Here is a 21,482-nt window from a genome sequence, read left to right as displayed (position 1 = left end):
TCTCTATTTCACATAGGGGCAATACATTAAGAAACTCTGTAACCCCAAAAATATTTCAAATGCTATTATCTATAGACTTTAAAATTGAAGGGGTTTTTTTTCTTTCCGGGCAGCATGGAGGACCACTGGTTAACACATCTGCCCCACATTGTAGAAATCTGGGGTTCAATTCCAGGGTGGAATGCCTGTGTGTTTTTTCTCCGGATAATCCGGTTTCCTCCCACTTTCCACAAACAATACATGGCAGGTGAATGGAACACTCTAAATTGTCCTTAAGTGTGATTGTGAGCGCGATTGGTTGTTTGTCTGTGTGCCCTGCGACCAGTTTAGGGTGTTCCCCCGCCTACCGCCCGAAGACAGCTGGGATAGGCTCGAGCACTCCCGCGACTCTTGTGAGGCTAAACAGATTAGAAAACACACACACGCACGCAGACACACACACACACACTTATAGTCAAAATCCCCTGGGACTGGATTTAAAGATTTAAAGGTGAGTAAAGGGAGATGAAGAAGAATACCAATGCATTCAACTTGTTTTATTAGTAACTTTAATTTGAGACGTCACATTTTCATAAATAACCTTCATTTATTGCTCTCTCTAATCTGTATTTAAATGACAATAGCGGCTGGGTTACATAGTGCTTGCGTGGCAGTGCAGGAGAAAGATGGTGTTTCTTCACTAGTAAATGAAACGCAATACAGTGAACCCTCGCTGTATCATGGACTTTTAAGCGATCATTTGTTTTAACAGGATACGGGTGGTTTACAGTACACAGGCAAATCCGCATTCGGACTTGCGTGGCTTCAGTGTAATACCACATCTATTCTTGTGCAAAGGTTGTACGAGGCAACTGAACTTTTATTGTTTTCTGAAAATGTTGAAAAATTACCTGGGCAATTATGTTCTTAGGCTAAGGATGGACCTGTTTGTTGTGCTGCTGCTCCATGTGTGAAAGGAGTTGTTTGAAAGGTTATAATGACTGGAACATTATATGTTAGCATTGGGCTCGTGATGAAATGATATGGGTTGGCTGACCATTTCGAATGTCTAATATTTCTTTTGCTTTATGCCAATTTTACAGTAAATGTCAACTGGGAGTGATGAAGAAACAGCTTGAAGCAAGCACACGATTTCTTATCTGGAGAGCTGCGCCAGTGAGCGAGTATTCTCCTTTCCGTTTCTTCTTCTAAGTGATGTTCATTTTGTGACAGCAAGCATGTGATAACAGGCGCTAAGGAATACTTTTAAAAGTGTGTTTAATAACTTTATGATAAACAGGGGGTCACTGTTTAATACTGTTGTATTTTGTTTGTTTTTTTTCAGAGCTGGTGCTCTCTATTTAACACTTTCATGTCAGACAAACAGCAGTACCACCATCCACAGGATCAGAATCTATAGTTTGGACACAAACCTGATGCCTTTGAACCGGAAAACATGTCACAACATTGAGAGATTATGCGATGAGACTAACATATTTACAACAAGAAGAGAAGTGGAGAACGGACTTGAACTATTCTGAGTCTGATCAACACAAAAAAAGTGAAGTTACCAGAGCAGATATAATAAGAACAAGAGCATCATAGCATACCACAACACAGAGGGAACAAAGCGTCCCTTTGGCGCGGGAATAAACAAATAAGGCCCAAGACCCGATCGTTGGGATCACAACACACTAGAGACAAACCAAACAGACTGGCCATGCATGTGTTTCATTTTAAAGTTAAGAGCGTGAGAGCAATAGCAGTTGGAGGAGAGTTAACACTTTCAAGGTTAAGTACACGCTTGAGGAAAAAAAAGCACATTATTGGTGTACAGGTGCATTTCATTACATTAGAGCAGGGGTGTCAAACTCATTTTTTGTCTCGGGTCACTTCGGAGTTACCGCTTCCCTCGGAGGGCCAGTGGAAAATCTCAATGTTATTTATTACCCATGAGAGTTTGACATTTTGGTACAGATTTCAGCAAGGATCATGCAAGTTGACACACATGATTTGCTCCCGCCGGCCACATAAAATGACGTAGCGGGCCAGATCAGGCCCCCGGGGCCTTGACTTTGACACCTGTGCATTAGAGTATGTTTTTAAAAAAAGTCCACTTATTTCATTAGTTCAAATTGAAAAGTGAAACTCATATTCAACCAGAGGTTGTCAAACATTTTAAACAAAAAGTACCCCCGAAAAATATGCCATCAAAAACAAGATTTGACTCCTAAGTGTGCAATTAAGAATGTGTTCATGTCTGAACATAAACACCGGCCTTAAAAAAAAAGACGACTGATCCAATTAAATTGTATTACACTTTAAAGTTGAATAAAAATGGTACCTAAATAATGAAATACATGTTTAAAATAAACTGTTGTTATATAATAAATGCAAATGTATTGAATTTGAAAGTTAAATACAACTGAACTGTACTTAGGCAGTGATTCTATTGTGCAACACACGGAGAATCACTGTGTTAAGTTCACTAATGCACAAACATACTTATCAGAAGGCCAATATTGCGGGATTTTTAAGTGACTTTTTTTTTTTAATTGGTTCACACAGTTTACTTAATTACTCGCATGTTCTCGCATGTGTAAAGGAGAGCCAGTTCTCAATGCGCTTTTCAGCTGTTGAGTAAATGCCGGGAGAAGAGCAAAAGGCACTCAGAACAGACTCGCACAGGAGGTGCTGTCAGCCAGAGCTCATAAGTGGTCACTCACATGCAGACGTAACAGGACACCACGCATCCTCATAGCAGTTAAACGATAATATGTACAGAATGATCTGTACGTTTATCGCATTTTGCGGCTGGGTCTAGAATATCCACCCTGCAATAACCAGGGAAAGCTTCACTGTATTCCTACATTCAAAATCCTTTTTATTCCAGTTCCTATGTAATAGTGTAAGTTCCTGAAATGGTGAATGTGGGGTTTTCAATCGCCAAAATGTAATTAATAAAAAAAAAACCCTCATGAAATATATGTCTATACGAGTTTCACTTCTTGAATTGAACCAGTGAAATAAATGAAGTTTTCTATCTTATTGTAATTGTAACAATTGTGTGCTGTATTGTTTGACTCTAGGATGTTACCCAGTTCATGCTTTTGTCCCCTTGACACTCGGCTTTTATTTTGGACATGCCTTTAATTTTTCTGCTGGTTATGCCTGTGCATTAGTTCTGAACATCGCAGCCTCCCCTTTGTTGCAGCGCTGCTTTTTGTTGCCCTCGGTTTTCTCTTGGATAACAAGTAAATACAGAATCGTCATACCCCCTCCATCGTGGGTTCCGACAAGGTTTATATGAAAAGTGCTTTGTTACAGTTGCAGCTGTTGTGAAATGCTACATCGATAAAGTCGTATTGTGTTGTATTTAGATCAATCAATACACAGAAAGTTGTCCGCCTTTAGAAAAACTGTTTGTTTCTTTACTTTCTTTATTATATTTTGTTGTGTTTTTGTTTTTTTTAAATTGGTATTTTATGTACCGCTATGGCTTGATTTGGTAAGAGTTACGATATGTCCTGAAATTGTAAAAGTGAAGTGTCAAGGGTCCAAGAGCAGTATTTTTAAGGGTAGCGGCCATATGACAAGCAAGCCCCACAAAGATACGACAATGTACTTTTTTTCTGAGCATGCACACGATATGAGGAAAACAAACAGTCTGTCCATGTGAACTTGTGAATGACGACTTCTGTCCAAAGCTTGTTTTGTGTTTTTGTTTTTTTTTCTTTTCACAGTGTAATCACACAAAGGAGAATCTGACTACTTCCCGAAGCAGATACAGTGTGTAAAGACATTTACAAGGCAAAAGGTTTGGAGCTCACATGGCATCATTCACGTCCACGGGGGCCTTTTTTATTTTTTATTTTTTTTTAACAGCAAACAAAGAGTTCAGAAGCCTGCGTGGCAACGTCCTCTATGATGTGTCAGAGGGCCACGCCCTTGACCAGCGACGTCTCCAGCGTGACGGCGAACTCGTTGAGTGTGTGCAAGATGCGAGAGAGTGAGCACACGGCCGCGCGGTCGCGCATCAGGGCGCCGTCCTCGTAGGTACGTGACGTTAGGGGACACTCGGCTAGAAGGGGAAGCCACTGGGAGAGGAGACGGTCCCTAATAAGAGGACAGGTCAGCTGGTTAGTCATTGAAGACAGATTGATTTACTATGCTAATTTCTTTTTGCTCATCTATGGCATTTCCTAGTATACAGTATATTGGCCGAAAGCTAGTCGACTTATGTTTGATAAAATTACATGGTTTAGTTAAATATTTTGGTGTTTGAGTTTACAATGTTTGATTGTTTTTTTATTTTGCATCAGGTGTGTAAACTTCGACTTGGAGTGACAAACTTGAAGCAAGCATGTTTTGCATCGAATTAGGAAAACTGAATTGCAACCATGAATACAGGTGCAAAGGAATACTTTGCAAACCAGTCTTGCATGTACACAAAAAGTCTGACGTTATCCTTCCCATGTGAATGGTAATCACAATTATTCTACAGCTAACATTCGCTAGGATGAAAGATTTCAATGTGTAAAAAAAATCCTACATTCCTATTGTAATCAAAGCAGACAAAATTTGATAATTATAATAAGATATGAGAGCGATTTAAAAAATACTTTATATTACTTAATATACTGTATAAACAGTAGGTAAGCTCTGAGCCACACACAGCAATAACACCAGAAATATTATATATATGAAATCTGGGGGAAAAATGAATACTTTTAGTCTACTAATTCCATAATTCAGGTTTTGCAGCAGTAAACTGGACAGTAGCTACACACAATTATACAAATAATGGTATTATAGGGGGAAAGAAATCTATATACTGTACATATTTACAACACTAGTCAATGAGACTCAGCAGAAACACATTTCAGTAGACACAGGTGGAATTTGTATACAAACCTTGTACAAAAGTGCAAATGTACAAAATAAAGACATTTTAAATATTTTCATTTTTCTGTTTTGAGTAACGTCAGGAAAAGTTACCCAGGTTTAGGGTGAAAAATTGACATTAACTCTATTTTATTGCTGCCAAATTGTCAAATTAAGTCAAATTTGACCCAGGACATATGTCAGGAAGCACTCTGTAAATGTGCACACTTCCCCTAATTGAAACGCAGGTGATTGGGTAAGTGGGCATATTGCGGAGCCACTCACCTGACTCCCAGGCAAACCAACAGCTGGAACTTGCCCTCTTTCCCAATATTTCGCGGCGAGGCGCTAATGGAGTTGACGTAGTGGCAGAGCAAGTCGCAAGGCGGCTCCTTTATCAACATGGAGCCTGGCGGGTGGCCCAGCTGGTCAGCCGTCTCCATGGAAACCACAGCCTTCTCTATTCCGAAGAGACACAGAGAATTTTAGGATCGATATACACTGCAGTTGCAAGTGCCCAATTCTCATTGAATGCCTTGATCCCATAGTTGAACATACATGTACATTTGAAATGACACATATCCCATTTGTATAAGATGCCAAAACAAAAATATATTTACCTCTCACATTCACCAAATAAAACCTCCGATGTTCACCAGGATATTCTGACATGAAAAGAACCTCACACTAAAAAAAACTCTCTTGCACACAAAAAAATACTCATTCATACCAAAAAACTCACTTCATAAAAGTATCAATAACATAAAAACCACTCATGCAACCAAAAACGTCAATCATGCGGAAAAAAATGTCACAAAAAAAACCTCACATCAAACTGTCTTTCACAAAAGCTCTCACACCCCCCCCTGTTCCACACACAAATAACTTCACATACAGCAAAAACTCACGAAAAAAGCCTCATGCACACAAAAACACTAAATTATACCAAAAACTTCTCAGATGCACCAAAAAAACTGAATGAACTTCACAAATGAAAATAATTCGATCGTGCACCAAAAAATTCTCATTCTCATTAAAGAAAAACCTCACTCAACAAAAACCTCTCCAGTTCACTCAAAAAATTCTCTCACACACCCATAACACGCCTACTTTCACATAAAAAATGCCATAAAAACTGCACCTGTGCACCAAAAACCACTCACATGCTCCCAAAACTTCTCAACCCCAAAAAAAATCACACACACACACTAAAAAGACCAAACAAAAAAAAAAACCTCTGATGTGCACCAAAAACCTTTCACATGCACAAAAACATACCAAATTACCCTTTCACTCTTATCCTAAAAACTCTCACACAGTCAAAACCTCCGACTGAGACTCAAAAAACCTCACTCACACAAGAACCTCTTACATGCACCACAGAGATTCTTATGTACATCAAAAATCTCACACTCTCACCCCAAAAAAACCCCAACAAAAAACAAATCTCACTTTGACCAAAGAATCTCTAGGTTACACCCAAAACCTCGCCTAATCCACCCAAAAACGTTTCACGTTCTCTCACACAAAAACACACACCAAAAAAAAAAAAAAAATCCTACATTGTCCTTAAATCCTAATTGTATCACGGGAACCATGTCGTTTAAATCCAGCCTTAGTTTTGGTGTTAAAGTGAAAGAGGAACGGAATGGAATTAAAATGCCTGTAGAGCGAGACAGCTAGAAAGTATATGTTACACGGAAGAACACAGCACTCACCCACAAAGTCCCAAACAAACACATTTCTCTGGAAAAGACGGCTAGACTTGAAGCCATGGAGGAGGAACTTCTCCAAAGAGGGAACCAGTCCTCCCTCGCCACATAGCAACATGGTCAGGTTGCCTCTCTGCCAGAATGGAAAAGGGACAAGGAGAGACCAGAGTCAATTTTACTGGCATGTCCTCACACAAAAGACAACCGGCAATATTTTATAGTATTTGTACTACCATATTTATTATAATACATAACAATACAATGTATCACTGAAGGTGTTGATCCAAATAAGAGACGTTTGGCCTTGGTGGAGGTCTGCTACTCTAGAGATTTTTGGAAATCCATTAGCTAGTTAGTGGAGATGTACCTATTGAAGTGTCCAGTTAGCGCGTCAGTTCTGGAGCTCCATTACATTCAAATTCTGAAATCTATTCCACGCCTGGCTAGCAAAACAACATCCGAACGGATTTGCGCACATTAAATGATCAGCATCCCTGGCGAATATGATGTATTTTATTTAAATGTTGTGGGCTTTGTCATGTTATTAGATAAATACTGATTCTGAACTGCTCCACATGATGCCCACGGTCCAGTTCTGTGCTATCATGTTGTGTTTATGTGGTGTATTGACATGATAACGGTGGTATTAAGAAGTGGATTAAGCGAGGAAGGGCGGCCCGGTAGTCCAGTGGTTAGCACGTCGGCTTCACAGTGCAGAGGTACCGGGTTCAATTCCAGCTCCGGCCTCCCTGTGTGGAGTTTGCATGTTCTCCCCGGGCCTGCGTGGGTTTTCTCCGGGTGCTCCGGTTTCCTCCCACATTCCAAAAACATGCATGGCAGGCTGATTGGACGCTCTAAAATTGTCCCTAGGTGTGAGTGTGGGCGTGAATGGTTGTTCGTCTCTGTGTGCCCTGCGATTGGCTGGCAACTGATTCAGGGTGTCCCCCGCCTACTGCCCAGTGACGGCTGGGATAGGCTCCAGCACCCCCCGCGACCCTAGTGAGGATCAAGCGGTTCGGAAAATGGATGGATGGATGGATTAAGCGAGGAAACTCCTCATTTAAGGCCCAAGTATGATACTGTGTGAAACTGAATATATGTGTTAAATTACATTCACATACCTCTTGTTCAGGTTTGTGAAAGTGCTTAACAAGGTTATTAGCTGCCTCCCGCATGTCTTCATGGACTTCGACAGACAACACTCCTGTCAAACAAAAAGACGAGTACGGAGTAAGAAACATAAGAAGGCATGAAGACAAGTACAAGAACCGCCATTTATCACAAGAAATACTTTCCAGACAGTAATACAATAAAGAATTTAAAGAGTATTTTTCAATACGTACTCGCCCGGTTTCCAAGGGATCCCAACACAGCTCGTACACCTTGGGAGGGTGAGGCCAACTCTGGCGGGGTTCCAGTCCATCTTCCGGAATCCTCCTCTCCACCAGGTGATACCAAGTGACCAATGAGGACTCGTTCCAGGCTGCCGTCGCCCACGCCTTTACCCAACCATCGACCACAAGGGAACCTGGCAGGGAAGACCATGCACATTTAAAAACCAGAACGGGCAGGGGAAACAAAAGAGTTATTTTTACATTTTATTCAGTACATCTGCACAACTAAACGCGGTGCAAAATTAGAAATGTTTCTAAAAATGGAAACTGGGCTTGTATTTAATTTTATTATCTTGAGCAAGGTGACCTAATTTTGTGTCTGGTGGGGGTACCTAAACAAGAAGTCTCAAGCTGTCTGAATCCAATAACAGTTGAGTTGATGCTGACACAGTACACACAGTAAAGATTAGGACATCTGTCATATTCAGCGTAAATGAGAAGCATGTAGCATTTAAAGCATACAAAATTCTTACTTGTATGTGTGGCCCGTGATCTCATTGTAGACCATCACACAGTCAATGAGACACTTGGCCAGCAGGCCCGAGTTCTCCTGTCCCAGCTGCAAAGTGCTCAGTCGGCCCAGGTTCTTGCACTGGAACAAACACAACAAATTGTGAGGCTCGAGCTGGTAAGCAACTGCTTACGAAAACTCATAAATTGGGGGCATTTGTAAGCCAAGGTACTAACTTACTCCGAGAGGGCCTGCTATAATTTCATTCAACTTTGTTCCAAATGAGATCATTATGAAAAAAAAATGCTGATGTTTTATTCTTATCATTTTTAACAAATGCGTTCTTAACTATGTATGTGTTGATGCAAACCTCAAAAAAAATCTCTTGGGTATTCTTGGGGATCTGCCTCACTCCCGAATCTCCCATTTCTCCAGACACGCACACCCAGGGGTTGACAGTCGCCATGGCGATGCTCAGCTTCTTCATGGGGATAATGGCGACACGATAGGGAATGTCTGCAGAGAGGCGGGTTGTTTATGGGTAGAAATATTATTTGTGTCTATCTATCTATCTACACACAGACACACACACACACACACAATGTTTTATGTTTTTATTTATCCCGCTTTTATGTTGATTTTCAACATTATTCCTGCTTTGAATTCCTTCCACACACACTGGATTGTTTGAATGGTGCTGCACAAATAAACTTGCCCCGTCTTGCCGATGGGTCACATAAATTAACAAATGGGCGTTCTATTTGTATTGACTCACTGATAGAAGCAAAGGCGTGTGTGAAGCAGAGGTAGTCCACTGTGTTGAGAGAGAGAAGATGGAATAGAAACTGTTCCCTTTCTTCCTCGCACAGAAGGAAAGCGTGAGGCTTGTATAACTGTCTGCGTGGACAAACAAGAGCAAACAATATAGTCAAATAAGGCACCAGACAAAGATGGGAATTAAATTCTTTGTTTACCTAAGCAACTCCTGGTTTGTAAGCAGCTCTTTAAGGTGTTGTGAGAGCATCTTCTTCTCCAGGGCCAAGCTGATCCAGGCCCGGGCTTGTCCCACCTCAGACAGACCCTCACTCATTGTTTGGATAAACCTGAAAGAAAATGTTATGCACACGTTACGAATGTTAAATAGTAATTTATCATTATTAATTGTCAAGTATTGTTCAGAGTAATATTTTCTTTTTATAAATGTGTCAGGACCCTTGCATCATTTAAAAAAAATTATGTATTTTTTTTAATCAGTATTGTCCACTTTGACTTACAGTCGCTGATAGCATTAGCTAAGGATGCACAAAAAAATCTAAATAAACAGACGAATAAATAAATAAATCCCTGTATTGTCTAATTTAAACCCCTAATAGTTCTGTTTTTGTTTCAGATTTTTCTTTAACTATTATACCACATTTCACACCCCTTGTTTTCCTGTGTGTCCAAAATATACAGGGGTGAGCACACGTACCATCATTTAAAGTGTCCCTCATTAAAAGCCACACAACAAATAAAGTTCAGGTGTTCTACTCCACTCAACTTTCTTTATGTAACGCTTTCACACTAGTAGGCTTATCCTGACATTTTTGTAGTCACATCTTACAGCACAAGCCATGGTCCGCAAAGTGCTTCGAAAGTATCAGAGGGATCTTCTTGTTCAAAAGTATCAGTCAGGAGACGGGTTCAAAATCATGAATCATACATTGTACATTTTCCATCTCTTTTCCAGGGGAAAATGTCTGATTATAAGCAACAAACTTTCTTCCATTAAACTCTATTGTTACACACCTCATATCTTGGACTAAGGATCCTCTTAGAAGGACAGCGCCATCGTCATATGTTCTCTGCTCTGCACCTGACAATATTTGACAGGAATCAGAAACTGCATCTCATAAAAGTCGGAATGAACTGTCGAAACGACAAAGGATGATGTCTAGTTCATCACAGCATGTCATCCCAATCCCTGCTACCTGGAGACTCAGCGGGCACCTCTGTCTTCTCCAAGGTTGCCTGGAAATGAAGCAGGTGCGACCACAGAGCTGATTTGCCCTGTTTAAACACACCAACAGTCATATTTACCATGATACCTCTGTGAGTGTGCTGACATCATTTTCATCTGGCTGACATGAGGTCGCGTGATCACATCTGACCTGTTTCATCTGCAGACCGTGGCCCCAGGTTCTTTCCAGTAGGTCGCACAGACCGTGAATCAGCGTGTTCTCCTGCAGGCCAGTAATGTTGGCCTCCCCCTGACCCACTTCCACACTCTCCTTCCCCATCCTCTCCATCAACATACGTTTGGTCTTGAGATGCAGAACGAATTGAAAAGTAATAGAACAATTCAGGGTGTTTGTAAACAACACTGTAGACCACAAGTGTCAAAGTCAAGGCCCAGGGGCCAGATCTGGCCCGCCACATCATTTTATGTGTCCAGCAAAAGCCAATCAAGCATGTCAACTTCCATAATGCTTGCGAAAGTCTGAACTAAAATTTTAAATGGTCATATGTAATCCATATTAACAATGTTTGAACAAGCCATTATTCTTGACTTCTGATTTCAAAACTAGTTATCCATCAATTTGTTGTTCGCTGTGTATGTAATATGTGGAGGCAGTTAAACATGTATATGATTTCACAATCATCATCAGTCATAATGGCCCTCCAAGGGAAATCGTAACTGCATTGAGGGCCGCGACAAAAATGAGTTTGACACCCCTGCTGTTGACCATTTCACCATGATGCACTTAAGGTAGCAAAACGTCAAGTATTGTGAGAGAAAACAAACCCTTAAATGTCATCTGACCAATGCAGAGCGATTGAGCACAAAAGGGAAATGGCTTGAATGGTGATTTTAGCCTTCTCCTCGACAGTCCCAATTTGAATATGTCAAGTGTCAGTTGAAAAGATGCGATTATAGATGAGGTTCATTTCTACCAAAGAGACTGCAGTCACTGACCACAATTTACATTTCCACAAGCAAGCAAGGACATTCAGCTATAGTTAACATGCTCATTGACGGACCGGCGAATGAGTTTAATTTTGGTTGCTTGAATAAATGGCACAAATGAGCTCTATGGACGCTGAAATGGATGGCGCATCGTCCTCTTCGAGCAGGCGAGCCATTATGTTTTGCCAAATTACTCAAAGACAACCCAACCAAACATTTTTGCCAGAAAATGCGTCCCACAAAGCCAGTAATTTCAAGTGTCTAACTTCGACAGCAGACAGCCTGGTCATTTTCAGTAAATGTTTATGACATCCACTCGATTCAGCCTCCTCACCCACAGATTTTGTCGGTTAATTTCAGGGATGCAATTTATTTTCGACTGAAGTACAACTACATGTGAGCAATCGCTCATAACAAGAAGCAATTATTGATGCAAATAAGGCTTGAAATTGTGATGAAAATGTAACATTTTTTACCTGATAAAATATTATTCAAAAGCACAAACGTTTCTTGAACATTTTCTACATTTCATTCACTTTTGAGAGTATTTAGAAGGCTGGTGAAGTGGCATCGATGTCAAAAATTCCAAGCATTTTTATGAGTCAGCGTACAAGCACGGATATACAGTATCTGTATCATTGCATGCATTCCTAATTAATTAGTGATTCGTTTATTTAACATTAAAGAACATTAAGTATTAATAATCAAAGGGGAAAAAGCTAAACATTTTAGGGAATATCTGGTGGTGCAACCTCAGACAGTTGTCATCATTTTATTTGTGGTGGACATTTGCTTTTTGCAAACCGGAAGTACCCCAGCATTTGATGTTTGCAAAACATTATAGAAAGGTCTATTGCACAACTGGACAGCACGACAAAATGGCAATCTCACCACAGTGCAATAAAAATAGCCCCCCTGGCAGAGTTAATAATGACTTTTGTAGACCATCAAGAGCTCTCACCTTCAATCGACACTCACTCAGCAGCCCTTGAACAAACTCCCTGTGGGTCTGAGCGATGACTTGAGGCGACAGGTCCAGAAATTTCAGCTGGTTAAGATGCTTCCTTGCCAATGAGTGCTTCTGTGGAGGAAACCGAAATGAACAGACATAAGGAAATCACATTTTTGTACCGGATTGTTTCTGAATGCCAGACAAAGCACCTGTTTTTGTTCACCATCTGGTGCAGAGAGCTCTCCTGCTGCTGACATTCTCTTGGTATCGGATATGCGGGATGCTGTGACACGACTGGATCGCCTCCTCGGACGTAAACAATCAGACACTCAGCAGTGAAGAAATTACAGGCACAACGTGTACTTCTGTCTCATATTCAGGTTTTGATCTAAAACCCCAAACAAAGACAAAGTAAGGGAGTTTGCCATTCCTATACTTTTGGAGGGGACTGTAATTCTCTTTGCTTCATCTTTAATTTGATTGTCAACCTGAACTGGGAGTGGCAATAAACAAGTTGAAGTAACAAGTTCTCTTTTGCTCGCAAGTCAAAGCAAAATATCATCCGAGCAACATCTGATCTCTTGAGAAAACCGTAAGTCAGGTCACTCACAGGTCGAGCTACCACTGTATTTTTACTGACTATCCATATATGCTTTGTGACAATAAATATGACAATACGAGTAGCTTGACTCAGGTCGAAAAAAAAGATGGTGATCTTGAAAACGAAAGGCTTCATGTTCGATTCCATTCTGGTTTAGTCCCTTTGAGGACCCCACGAAGCTTCTGCTGTGTGCTAATGAGTCGTTGATTTTACGCCATCACTAATAATCATGGTGTGACTGAAGCAGAAAGAGCTGTGAATACATCAGAGCAAGCCAAGTGCAATATAAAAGCAGTCTATTTCCAATCCATAAAAATACAATCAAGCTGATTCGCAAGACTGATTTGGAAGAGTGCTCTGGATCAAACCTGTAACACAGTGAACTCCGGCTTTATGATGATTCAGTTCTTACACCAAGAATATACATTACATTTTCAAGCGATTGATTTGGATTTTTTATATATTGTGGTGCTCCATGTGTGTAAAGTAGCAGTTGTTTGAAGGTTGGCGCATTTTGGCCTTCCAGATATTGTACGTTAGCATTTAGCTACTGAACTTTTGTCAAATGAAATTACTGTATGTGATTTGGTTGAACATTTTGTTTTTTAAAATACAGTGTTTAATTCTCTTTTGTTGGCTGTATTGTATATCGTTACTGCTTCACGTGTGTTAAAGTGGCTGTTGTTTGAAGATTTATCATTTCTGATTACATCTATGATAATTTTCATTAGGATTAAGGTTGCAGACTTTGAAATGGTTTCGTTGAACATTTTGGCATTTAAAAATACAATGTTTAAAAAGATCCAGTAAAGTGAATTGAGCAATTTGGTTCTTAGTACATAATAGTTTGCAGATAATTGCTGAAAATGTGATAAAATTGAGAACACTGTCGTAATGTTTTGAACGTGGCTAAAATGCAGCCCAGTGACTTGATCTGAAACTTATCACCCGCGAAAATCTGTGGTTCACATCTTTTTCTGGCTGAATAAGTCATCTTACCTATTGCATAGCTTGGGCTGCTTCAGACATTGGTTGCCAATCGCGGATGAAAGACTCACTTGTTGATGCTTTGCGAGTGTAGGAGAACATCGGCCTGCAGCTTGGGAAAGTAGCCCGGCTGGTGGCGACCCTGGCCGATCCTCATGTCCAGGAGGTGCGGGTGTATGGCGGTGTGGTCGGCCTTCAGCAGCCGGCGCTCAATGGCCTGAGCTGCACGGGTGCACACACAATGAAAATGTAATGAAAACACAATGGTGCTTGTCACTAGCGTGAGCAACAAAGGCCTGTTTAGAGAAGATAGATCATCGGCAGCATTCAAATAATAAATCAACTTCATATTCAATTAACATTATTACACAGCATATACAATGGGTATACAGTGAACCCTCATTTATCACGGGGGTTACGTTCCAAAAAGAACCCGTGATAGGCGAAATCCATGAAGTAGTCAGCTTTATTGTTTACAGTTATTATAAAATACTGTACTATGTATATAATGCAGAGGCGATTGCTCTAAGACTGCAAGGGAAGTTCAGCTTCCCCTAAAATGTCAAAAAGTAAGTGATCAAATATATGTGTGTACGTACAATTGTGTGGACATGTCATTGACTAAATATGCGCTACAACGCGCTCAACTTTTGTTCCGAATCAGCTTCTTCTCATTCCCACAGCTTCACTGTGCTTCAAACTGTGTGGACGCTGAGCGTCGACCACGCGGACGCTGGGCGTCGAGAGAGTTCAGGGTAGGTTATCCCAATACATTGAAACGAGATGAGTCATTGGTTGAATGCTGGTTTTGTCCCGCCCATCGGACACTCAGCGTCTCTGGGAGTCTATGGACAGTGGCCGTTTATCGGCTGGCCTGGATGCTCAGCTTTTCTGCATGATGATTGGATGATCTGTCTGAGGCTGAATCTCTTTTGGATTGACAGCAATCACTGATCTTATGTGAAGTCATCCTTTTCATTTTTTTGAAAAGAAACGGAGAGTAGAATTCACGTCTAAATAAACGGACACATTTTATGATGTAGGCCGAAATTGAGCTTCCTTCCCCTCCTTGACAGACCAGCATCCGCCACTGATACAATGACACCAAAGACCAAAAATTTGCAAAGGTAAATTTGGCAAGCTGTACAGAGACGAGATGCGAAGACTGTTCACGTTGGCCAGTCCCTTAGCCAATCAGGATGCAGAACACAATTCACTGTTTAAAAAAAAGCATTAAAAACTTGCACCAAAAAATCTGTGAAACAGCAAAGCAGTGGAAGGTGAACCGCGTTATAGCGAGGATTCACTGGATACAATCAATGCATTCACTGTTAAATTAGCAGGTTTTCTGACACAGTATGTAAAGGAGAGAATAGCCACAGTGAAGTGTTTGTAGGAAATCTTGCGTCAAAAGTGAATACCGAGGACAATAGGTCCCTTTAAGGACCGACCACACTGGGTGGTCAACTGTTCATTGAAGAGGAGTCAAAGAAATGTTGTAATTTTACCCTCCCCAAAATCGACACCTGCTCTGTCTAAATATAGTGAGAATACATATAATTTTGCAGTGATTTGTTTTTTTTTCCAAATATATTTTTGTCTGATTTGAAATAAATTGTGAAACACTTTAATTATAATAAAAAATGATTTCTTAACAATTCTTTATTTATTTATTTTTTTAAAGCTAGTTTTTAAACTTGTTTAAAAAACTAAGAAAGCTGATCTTGTTTTCAAAATAAGTAATTTGTAAAAAAAATAATAATAATAACTTAGCTGTGTGAAATTTATTGTGATGACGAGTTGTCCTAAGTATGCACTTCTGTGGACCATTTGTTTGAGGACCAGAAGCACGGTGGTGGCAGTAACATACGTTCGTATACATCATATTTGTTCATGATTTTTTAAAAAGGATGCTTAATTTTCAACAGAATTGCCCGAATTGAAATTATTCCTCGTAGTCCAATTAATTTTCATAATACAATATTGGCTACTTAAAAGGGAGTGTTCATTTTTTACATCAAGTGGAATGAATAAAAATGGCTGAATGAGGATCAGATTGGAGGAAGCTCACAAAAACAGCTCATCCCCCACCACATTCTTTTGCACACCCCCATCTTTAATGCCCTTCCATCCGCACCCATCCCCCTCTAAACAGCCTTAATCCCACACTCGTTTTGCCTTTTGTCCTAATTGACTTTGATGTTCATATGAGCAATATTTTATTCAGTTTGATGTGCTCATGCACATTAAATCAACAGAATCATCATAAGAACACAAACCAGATACGTAACTGTGATAAAATCAGATTGTTTTGGTTTCATTTTCCCAATAATTTTCTTGAATGATCTTCAGTAAATAATTGATGTATCTTGAGAGCAAATGTCATGCAAATCTGAGGGGTGGTTTTCTATGACAGTATTTATATAAGAATTATGAACAGCAGGATTGTTTAGCTTTACCAAAAGGTGACAGGCAAAACCGCAACAGTGTTCTTGAACCTAACTCTCAGCTATTTTTCATAATCTTGGTAAATAAATGTATTACAGGATCACCTCGTCAATATGCTTTGTGATTAGGAAAATGGTACCCATAGTGGTTGCTCTCTCTCTCTCTCTCTCTCTCTTTCAAAAATTTATTGAACACATTGAAGTATACTTTTTAGATACATTGTAAATGCATTTGAGTAAAAAAAAAAAAAAAAAAAAGAAACTGCAAGCAAAAATTGCACCGAAAATACAGTATGTATTGTAGTGTCAGTGTACATGCATGTGCCTATAAAAGGTGACGCGTGACAGCGAGTCTGTGTGGCAGTTTTGTGCGTGAGTGCATGAGCGTAAGCTGTAGCCGACAGCATCTTCTGCGTGACAGTGCTCATTGTGTTTGTGTTTCACTGAATCCTTGAAAAGTGGATCGCTGTTTACGATGAACAGCAATATAGCAATAACTACTTGAAGCTTTAAGGTGCAAGATGACAATCTACAGCAAAAATGAGAGAGATTGAAGCTTGATGTTATCATTGTATATTTCCAGTGTACCTGACTCAAAAAGGGTGGAGCATTTCCTGTAGTGACTGCCGGGAGAGTCGACTTGGTCCGTGTCGTAGAGTCGCTCCCGTTCCAGGCGCCTGTCAAAAAGCTGTTGCAGTGGCTCGCGGTCAGCCCAGCGAGAGATCACCTTGCCGTCGGCAAAAGATGAAAACATGGACGTCTCCAGGAAGCGGGACAGGAAGTGCAAGTGGGTCACAGGTTGAGCTGAGAGGAAGGCACCCTGGAATAAGAAAAGTCCACAAAGAAATAATGTAGTTAAAAGAGATGCTACGTATGAAGCGCAAGATCCTAACATATTGACACAATCTGGCCCTATGTGAGCATTTTCACACCCTCGGGATCAATGTTGGATTAGTGTTTCCCAACCTTTAATGAGCAAAGGTACATCATCGAAGAAAACTCTTGCATAAAGTACAATAATGCACGGTATTGGCAAAACATGCGATAAGGGTGTTGAATATAGCGATATTCAATATGTACCCAAAGAAATTACATATTATTATCTAATGCAAGAAGAACATTTTTTATGGGCAAAATAAGGAACCTCAATGTCTTCTTTGTTAATTAATTGTAATGTCCCTTGATAATGTTCACCTATTGGATGGTGATGCAGATTTAAGGTTGCAATGGACTGGTCAAATTCAGATATAAGCATACAATTTCAAATGAAACTTAGCACTAGTCTTTGAGATATGCATATTGGACGGGCCTTTGTGGCAATTATGATATTTTTTCATTTTATTGTGCAGTCCTACTGTATACACAGTGCATTTTTCAGCATTGGCCAAATCACTTATTCATCGATATTTTTGGGAGGCTATTTTCCATTAGTCTCAGAAAATCCACCAACTCATGATTTTCTATAACGTGGCAAAAACAAAAGTCTGAAATTTTCAATTCTTTTAGTGGCCAAATCTTGTCTTGAGTGTCACGGCTCAATATTTTAGATGACAAATCCTTAAGTGTGCAATCAACATCATGCAGCTTCCCTGGTCAGTCTTGAGAAGTGACTCAAAATTGTCGGTGGAGATGTCCTTCAGTGTGTGGTCTGCTCGGTTGGTCATCTCTAGTACACACACTGAAAGAGCAGTAAGCGCACACATTCTTTTCCTTTCCCATGAGGGGACTCTCACATTTAAAAATAAGCATATGCTTACCCTTTATTTGCCCTGTAGGTGAATGTAATGAGTGTTTAATAAGTGTTGTGCTACCTTTCTGAGCTCTGCAGGCTGGTGCACTTCATGACCTTCAGCCAATTAATCCAATTAGATGCACATAAGGGTGAGCTGCACTGCCCTCAACTAGGACACTGCCAAACCTTAAGAGTTATTTATGTACTAAACAGTTATTTTTGTCAGTAAAACAAAGCTCTCTGATAACCTGGCAAGTTCGCTTGCATTCTGAACTTTAATGTGGAACAGGAGCTGCTATTTGTGCTTTATTCCAGAGTATAAAAGAACACCTTTTGTTTCCTCCGTTCCCTGTGGGGCGAATGTGTCCAAAAACAATGGCTCCAACTAGTACTACGTTTCCCTACTATATCGCAGTTCACCATTTGTGCCACTGTAGATTTTTAATACGGGAGACAAACATTCACTTTTTTTCACATAGATGCCAATTTTCAATTAGTTTTGCATTATCTGCTAGCGTTAAGCCAGCAGACATTCGACCAATTAATTGTCCAGCTAATTAAATTGGCCAAATGGCCGATATTTGTTGATTGTCATTACTAGTTTAATTATTTACATGAACTTGAAAACTTAATTTTATCTATGTATAAAACGAAAATTGTCTTAATTTTCACAAGCAATTGGAGTTGGAAGAGTACCACTCTACCACTGAACCATGCCGCCCCTTTGTCTTCACTTCTACAACATCCTTGGGAAATTTGAATATCCCATCGCTGACTCACTGGGAACTCGGGAGATATTTTTAGAATAGGCCTACGGGCTACTGATCTAGCCCTTAGCCCTGGTACGTCATTGTTGTTGTGGATTTATTCAATAAGTTTAAATGTGTCTAAAGTGTGCGGAGGAGTAAAACTTTAAAAAAAAAATACAGTACATAAAAAAGCAGTATGTGACGGATATCTTGTGACGGTGGGTGGGTCTTGAATGCATAGCCCCCACCTGCCCATGAAAAGGGAGCTTCACTGTACCTTGTCAAAGTTGAACGTTCCCTCGCGGTTACTCATCCAGGAATCCAAATCAAGTGCACTGTGGATCACAAACTCCTCATAGCGGCTGAACAATGTAGCGAAGCGTCCAGCAAACACCTCCCGAAGTTGAATGTTCATCTTTGCCTCACTCATAGCCTCCTCTTCCTCCTTCCACACGCGTTCCAGCGTCTTCCCTTCACCCGACATCTTGTCTCCTCCGCATCTCCAAGCCAGAGCCTGTAGCCTCTCCAGCGCCTCCAGTTCTTCGCCTCCGAGGTTTCCGTTCCTTCTGTCTTCCATTAGATCCTCCAGGACCAGGCTACTCAGATGAGGAGAGGCCGGGGTGAGCTTTGTGAGGGCGCCTCCCTGCAGGGGGACCCCGAAATGCTGCAGGATGTCACTCAGTTCCCGTACCAGCTCAGCTTGGTCCGGAAAGGCGGGGAGACCCTCCGGAGAATCCATGCAGTGGTTGTCAATGTCCACAAAGCAAAGGTTGGCCTGTGTATGAAAAAGACAATTTATTTTTTTAACTTCAACCAGCTTTTCATCAGATAAAAAAGGACGATGAAAGTATGCAGTATTTTGCATTTAATTCAAACTGGAAATGTCGGAAACATCCAATTAAGGGCCCGGATCAAGATTTCCATTCACTTTATAGATTCTTGCCAATTTCCATGAGAAAATGTCATTGATTTAGTACATTTTTATGTATCGAAAGTACTAGTGGTATCAGTTACTTGGCATTGGTGAGTACTCAAGAGTTGAGGACCCGTACTAGTATCTGTCTGAAAAAAGTGGTATTAGACATCTCTACTTCTTATTTATACAACTGTTGTTGGGGTGTAACAAAAACTAATTTGAATCGGCAAATGGGTTTTGAATTAAAACATGAGAGAGTATCAAACCGAAAGGAATCAAATCGTTCCACTTCAAAATATATCAAGCTATGTGTCGAAATGTCTTTTATTAGCGGGATAGGTCTTTGAAGGCAATGCCACATTTACAGTACTGGGTTCAATCATATGGATGTAAAATCATCACAAGAAACTCATACCCTCTCGAACTGAGCCGTACCATATCAAATGGAATCTTGATCCCTTTAAATCAGATCAAATCGAATAATTTCACTTCAAAATAGAACCATTCTTATGTCATATTGCAAGCCTTGCTTTGAGATATGTACAAATTATCTTTAATTGGAAAATAATACAATTATGAATAATAATTAAAAAACCCTGAGATAATAAAATTCAGCGGCAGAGTGGTCAACTGCTTATCACGTCCGCCTCACTTTGCAGTGGTGCAGGGTTCGATTCCTGAGGATCAGCGGAATAGAAAATGGACGGATGGATAATTAGGCTGTTTTGCTTAGGGCTGGCACAAATTACGGTAATAGATCATTTCAAATCAATCACCCTATTGATTATTTCATTGATTAATTTGCAAAAGGTGAATGTTTGATTTGAAATGATTGTGCAGAAACACGTAAGAAAGTGTCACAGTCCAAGTAGCACAGTTCAGTCAGCTCACTCAACCTTGAGCACCGACCTCTGACAGTCAGATTAAAGCCTCAGGGGGGAAGGTTGGAAGATGCACGCTAACACAGCCTGACTCAGCCTCATACATCATACTACTCTATTCACTTCCTGGTTTGTTTTGAAGGTTGTTTCCCACCCCGTGTCATCAAATTGCACCAAAAAAAAAAAAAAAGAGATGATTAATTCACATGAATTATTCAGTATCTCTTATGCTCATGCACTGCTGCTTTCATCCATGCCCCCAAGTGACTCGGCTGCCTTCTTTCTGAGGCTCGGGCAAGATGCAATGAGGTCGCACGATTGATTGGAGTAGTGATCGTGGTGGGGCAGGAGAATGCACAAAGATCGGGTTCAAGAAGGAATAGCACGCAAGAACACATAAAATGTGGCATAAAATGTAAAACAGACTTTTTAATGACTTGTTTACAAATCAAATGGAAACTTTAGCGACCGTGTAAATCTTTTGTTACCTGCCTATTTTTGAAAATGTGTATGAGTGTGTGCTTCTGCACATCGCTTACATAACATCCATCCATCCATTTTCTAATCTGCTTTTCCTCATGAGGGTTGTGGGATTGCTGGAGCCTATCCCAGGAGTCTTCGGGCAAATGGTGGGGTACACAATGAACTGGTTGCCAGCCAATTGCAGGGCACACATAGACGAACAACCATTCACACACACAATCACACCTGGGGACAATTTAGAGTGTTCCATTAACCTACCATGCATGTTTTTGTAATGTCAGAGGAAACCGGAGTACCTGGAGAAAACCCACGCAGGCATGGGCAGAACATGCAAACTCCACACAGAAAGGCCGGAGCCGGAATCGAA

The 21,482-nt window shown here is 40.4% G+C and overlaps 1 protein-coding gene and 1 long non-coding RNA gene across 3 annotated transcripts in view; one reads left to right on the top strand and one right to left on the bottom strand.

Annotated features, from left to right (window-relative positions):
- The first annotated feature begins 124 nt into the window (after positions 1-124).
- Positions 125-4,011, top strand: LOC147206043 (uncharacterized). The gene is made up of 4 exons (XR_015100692.1): positions 125-490; positions 1,083-1,155; positions 3,723-3,796; positions 3,865-4,011. It is a non-coding gene; the product is annotated as an uncharacterized LOC147206043 (long non-coding RNA).
- The window catches only part of LOC147206042 (DENN domain-containing protein 5B-like), a 31,936-nt gene continuing 10,969 nt past the window's right edge, over positions 516-21,482 (bottom strand). The window contains exons 5-21 of one of the 2 annotated variants that reach the window (XM_086109048.1): positions 19,113-19,610; positions 16,943-17,174; positions 13,979-14,129; positions 12,529-12,625; positions 12,329-12,448; positions 10,571-10,723; positions 10,391-10,469; positions 10,209-10,275; positions 9,395-9,523; positions 9,196-9,317; positions 8,791-8,936; positions 8,443-8,561; positions 7,919-8,103; positions 7,697-7,779; positions 6,582-6,708; positions 5,149-5,323; positions 516-4,095 (exon numbers count right to left, since the gene is read on the bottom strand). In XM_086109048.1, the coding sequence (XP_085965174.1) occupies positions 3,912-4,095; positions 5,149-5,323; positions 6,582-6,708; positions 7,697-7,779; positions 7,919-8,103; positions 8,443-8,561; positions 8,791-8,936; positions 9,196-9,317; positions 9,395-9,523; positions 10,209-10,275; positions 10,391-10,469; positions 10,571-10,723; positions 12,329-12,448; positions 12,529-12,625; positions 13,979-14,129; positions 16,943-17,174; positions 19,113-19,610 (2,667 nt within the window). In that variant the 3' untranslated portion in view covers positions 516-3,911. The remainder of the gene's footprint in view (positions 4,096-5,148; positions 5,324-6,581; positions 6,709-7,696; positions 7,780-7,918; positions 8,104-8,442; positions 8,562-8,790; positions 8,937-9,195; positions 9,318-9,394; positions 9,524-10,208; positions 10,276-10,390; positions 10,470-10,570; positions 10,724-12,328; positions 12,449-12,528; positions 12,626-13,978; positions 14,130-16,942; positions 17,175-19,112; positions 19,611-21,482) is intronic. The other variant, XM_086109049.1, reaches the window with a different exon arrangement.

The sequence above is a fragment of the Hippocampus guttulatus genome, chromosome 4, assembly GCF_054856545.1.
Source record: "Hippocampus guttulatus isolate MCC_2025c chromosome 4, RoL_Hgut_1.0, whole genome shotgun sequence".
Taxonomy (NCBI): domain Eukaryota; kingdom Metazoa; phylum Chordata; class Actinopteri; order Syngnathiformes; family Syngnathidae; genus Hippocampus; species Hippocampus guttulatus.
Note: the sequence above shows the minus strand (reverse complement) of the source record. Positions and strands in the feature narration are given on the sequence as shown.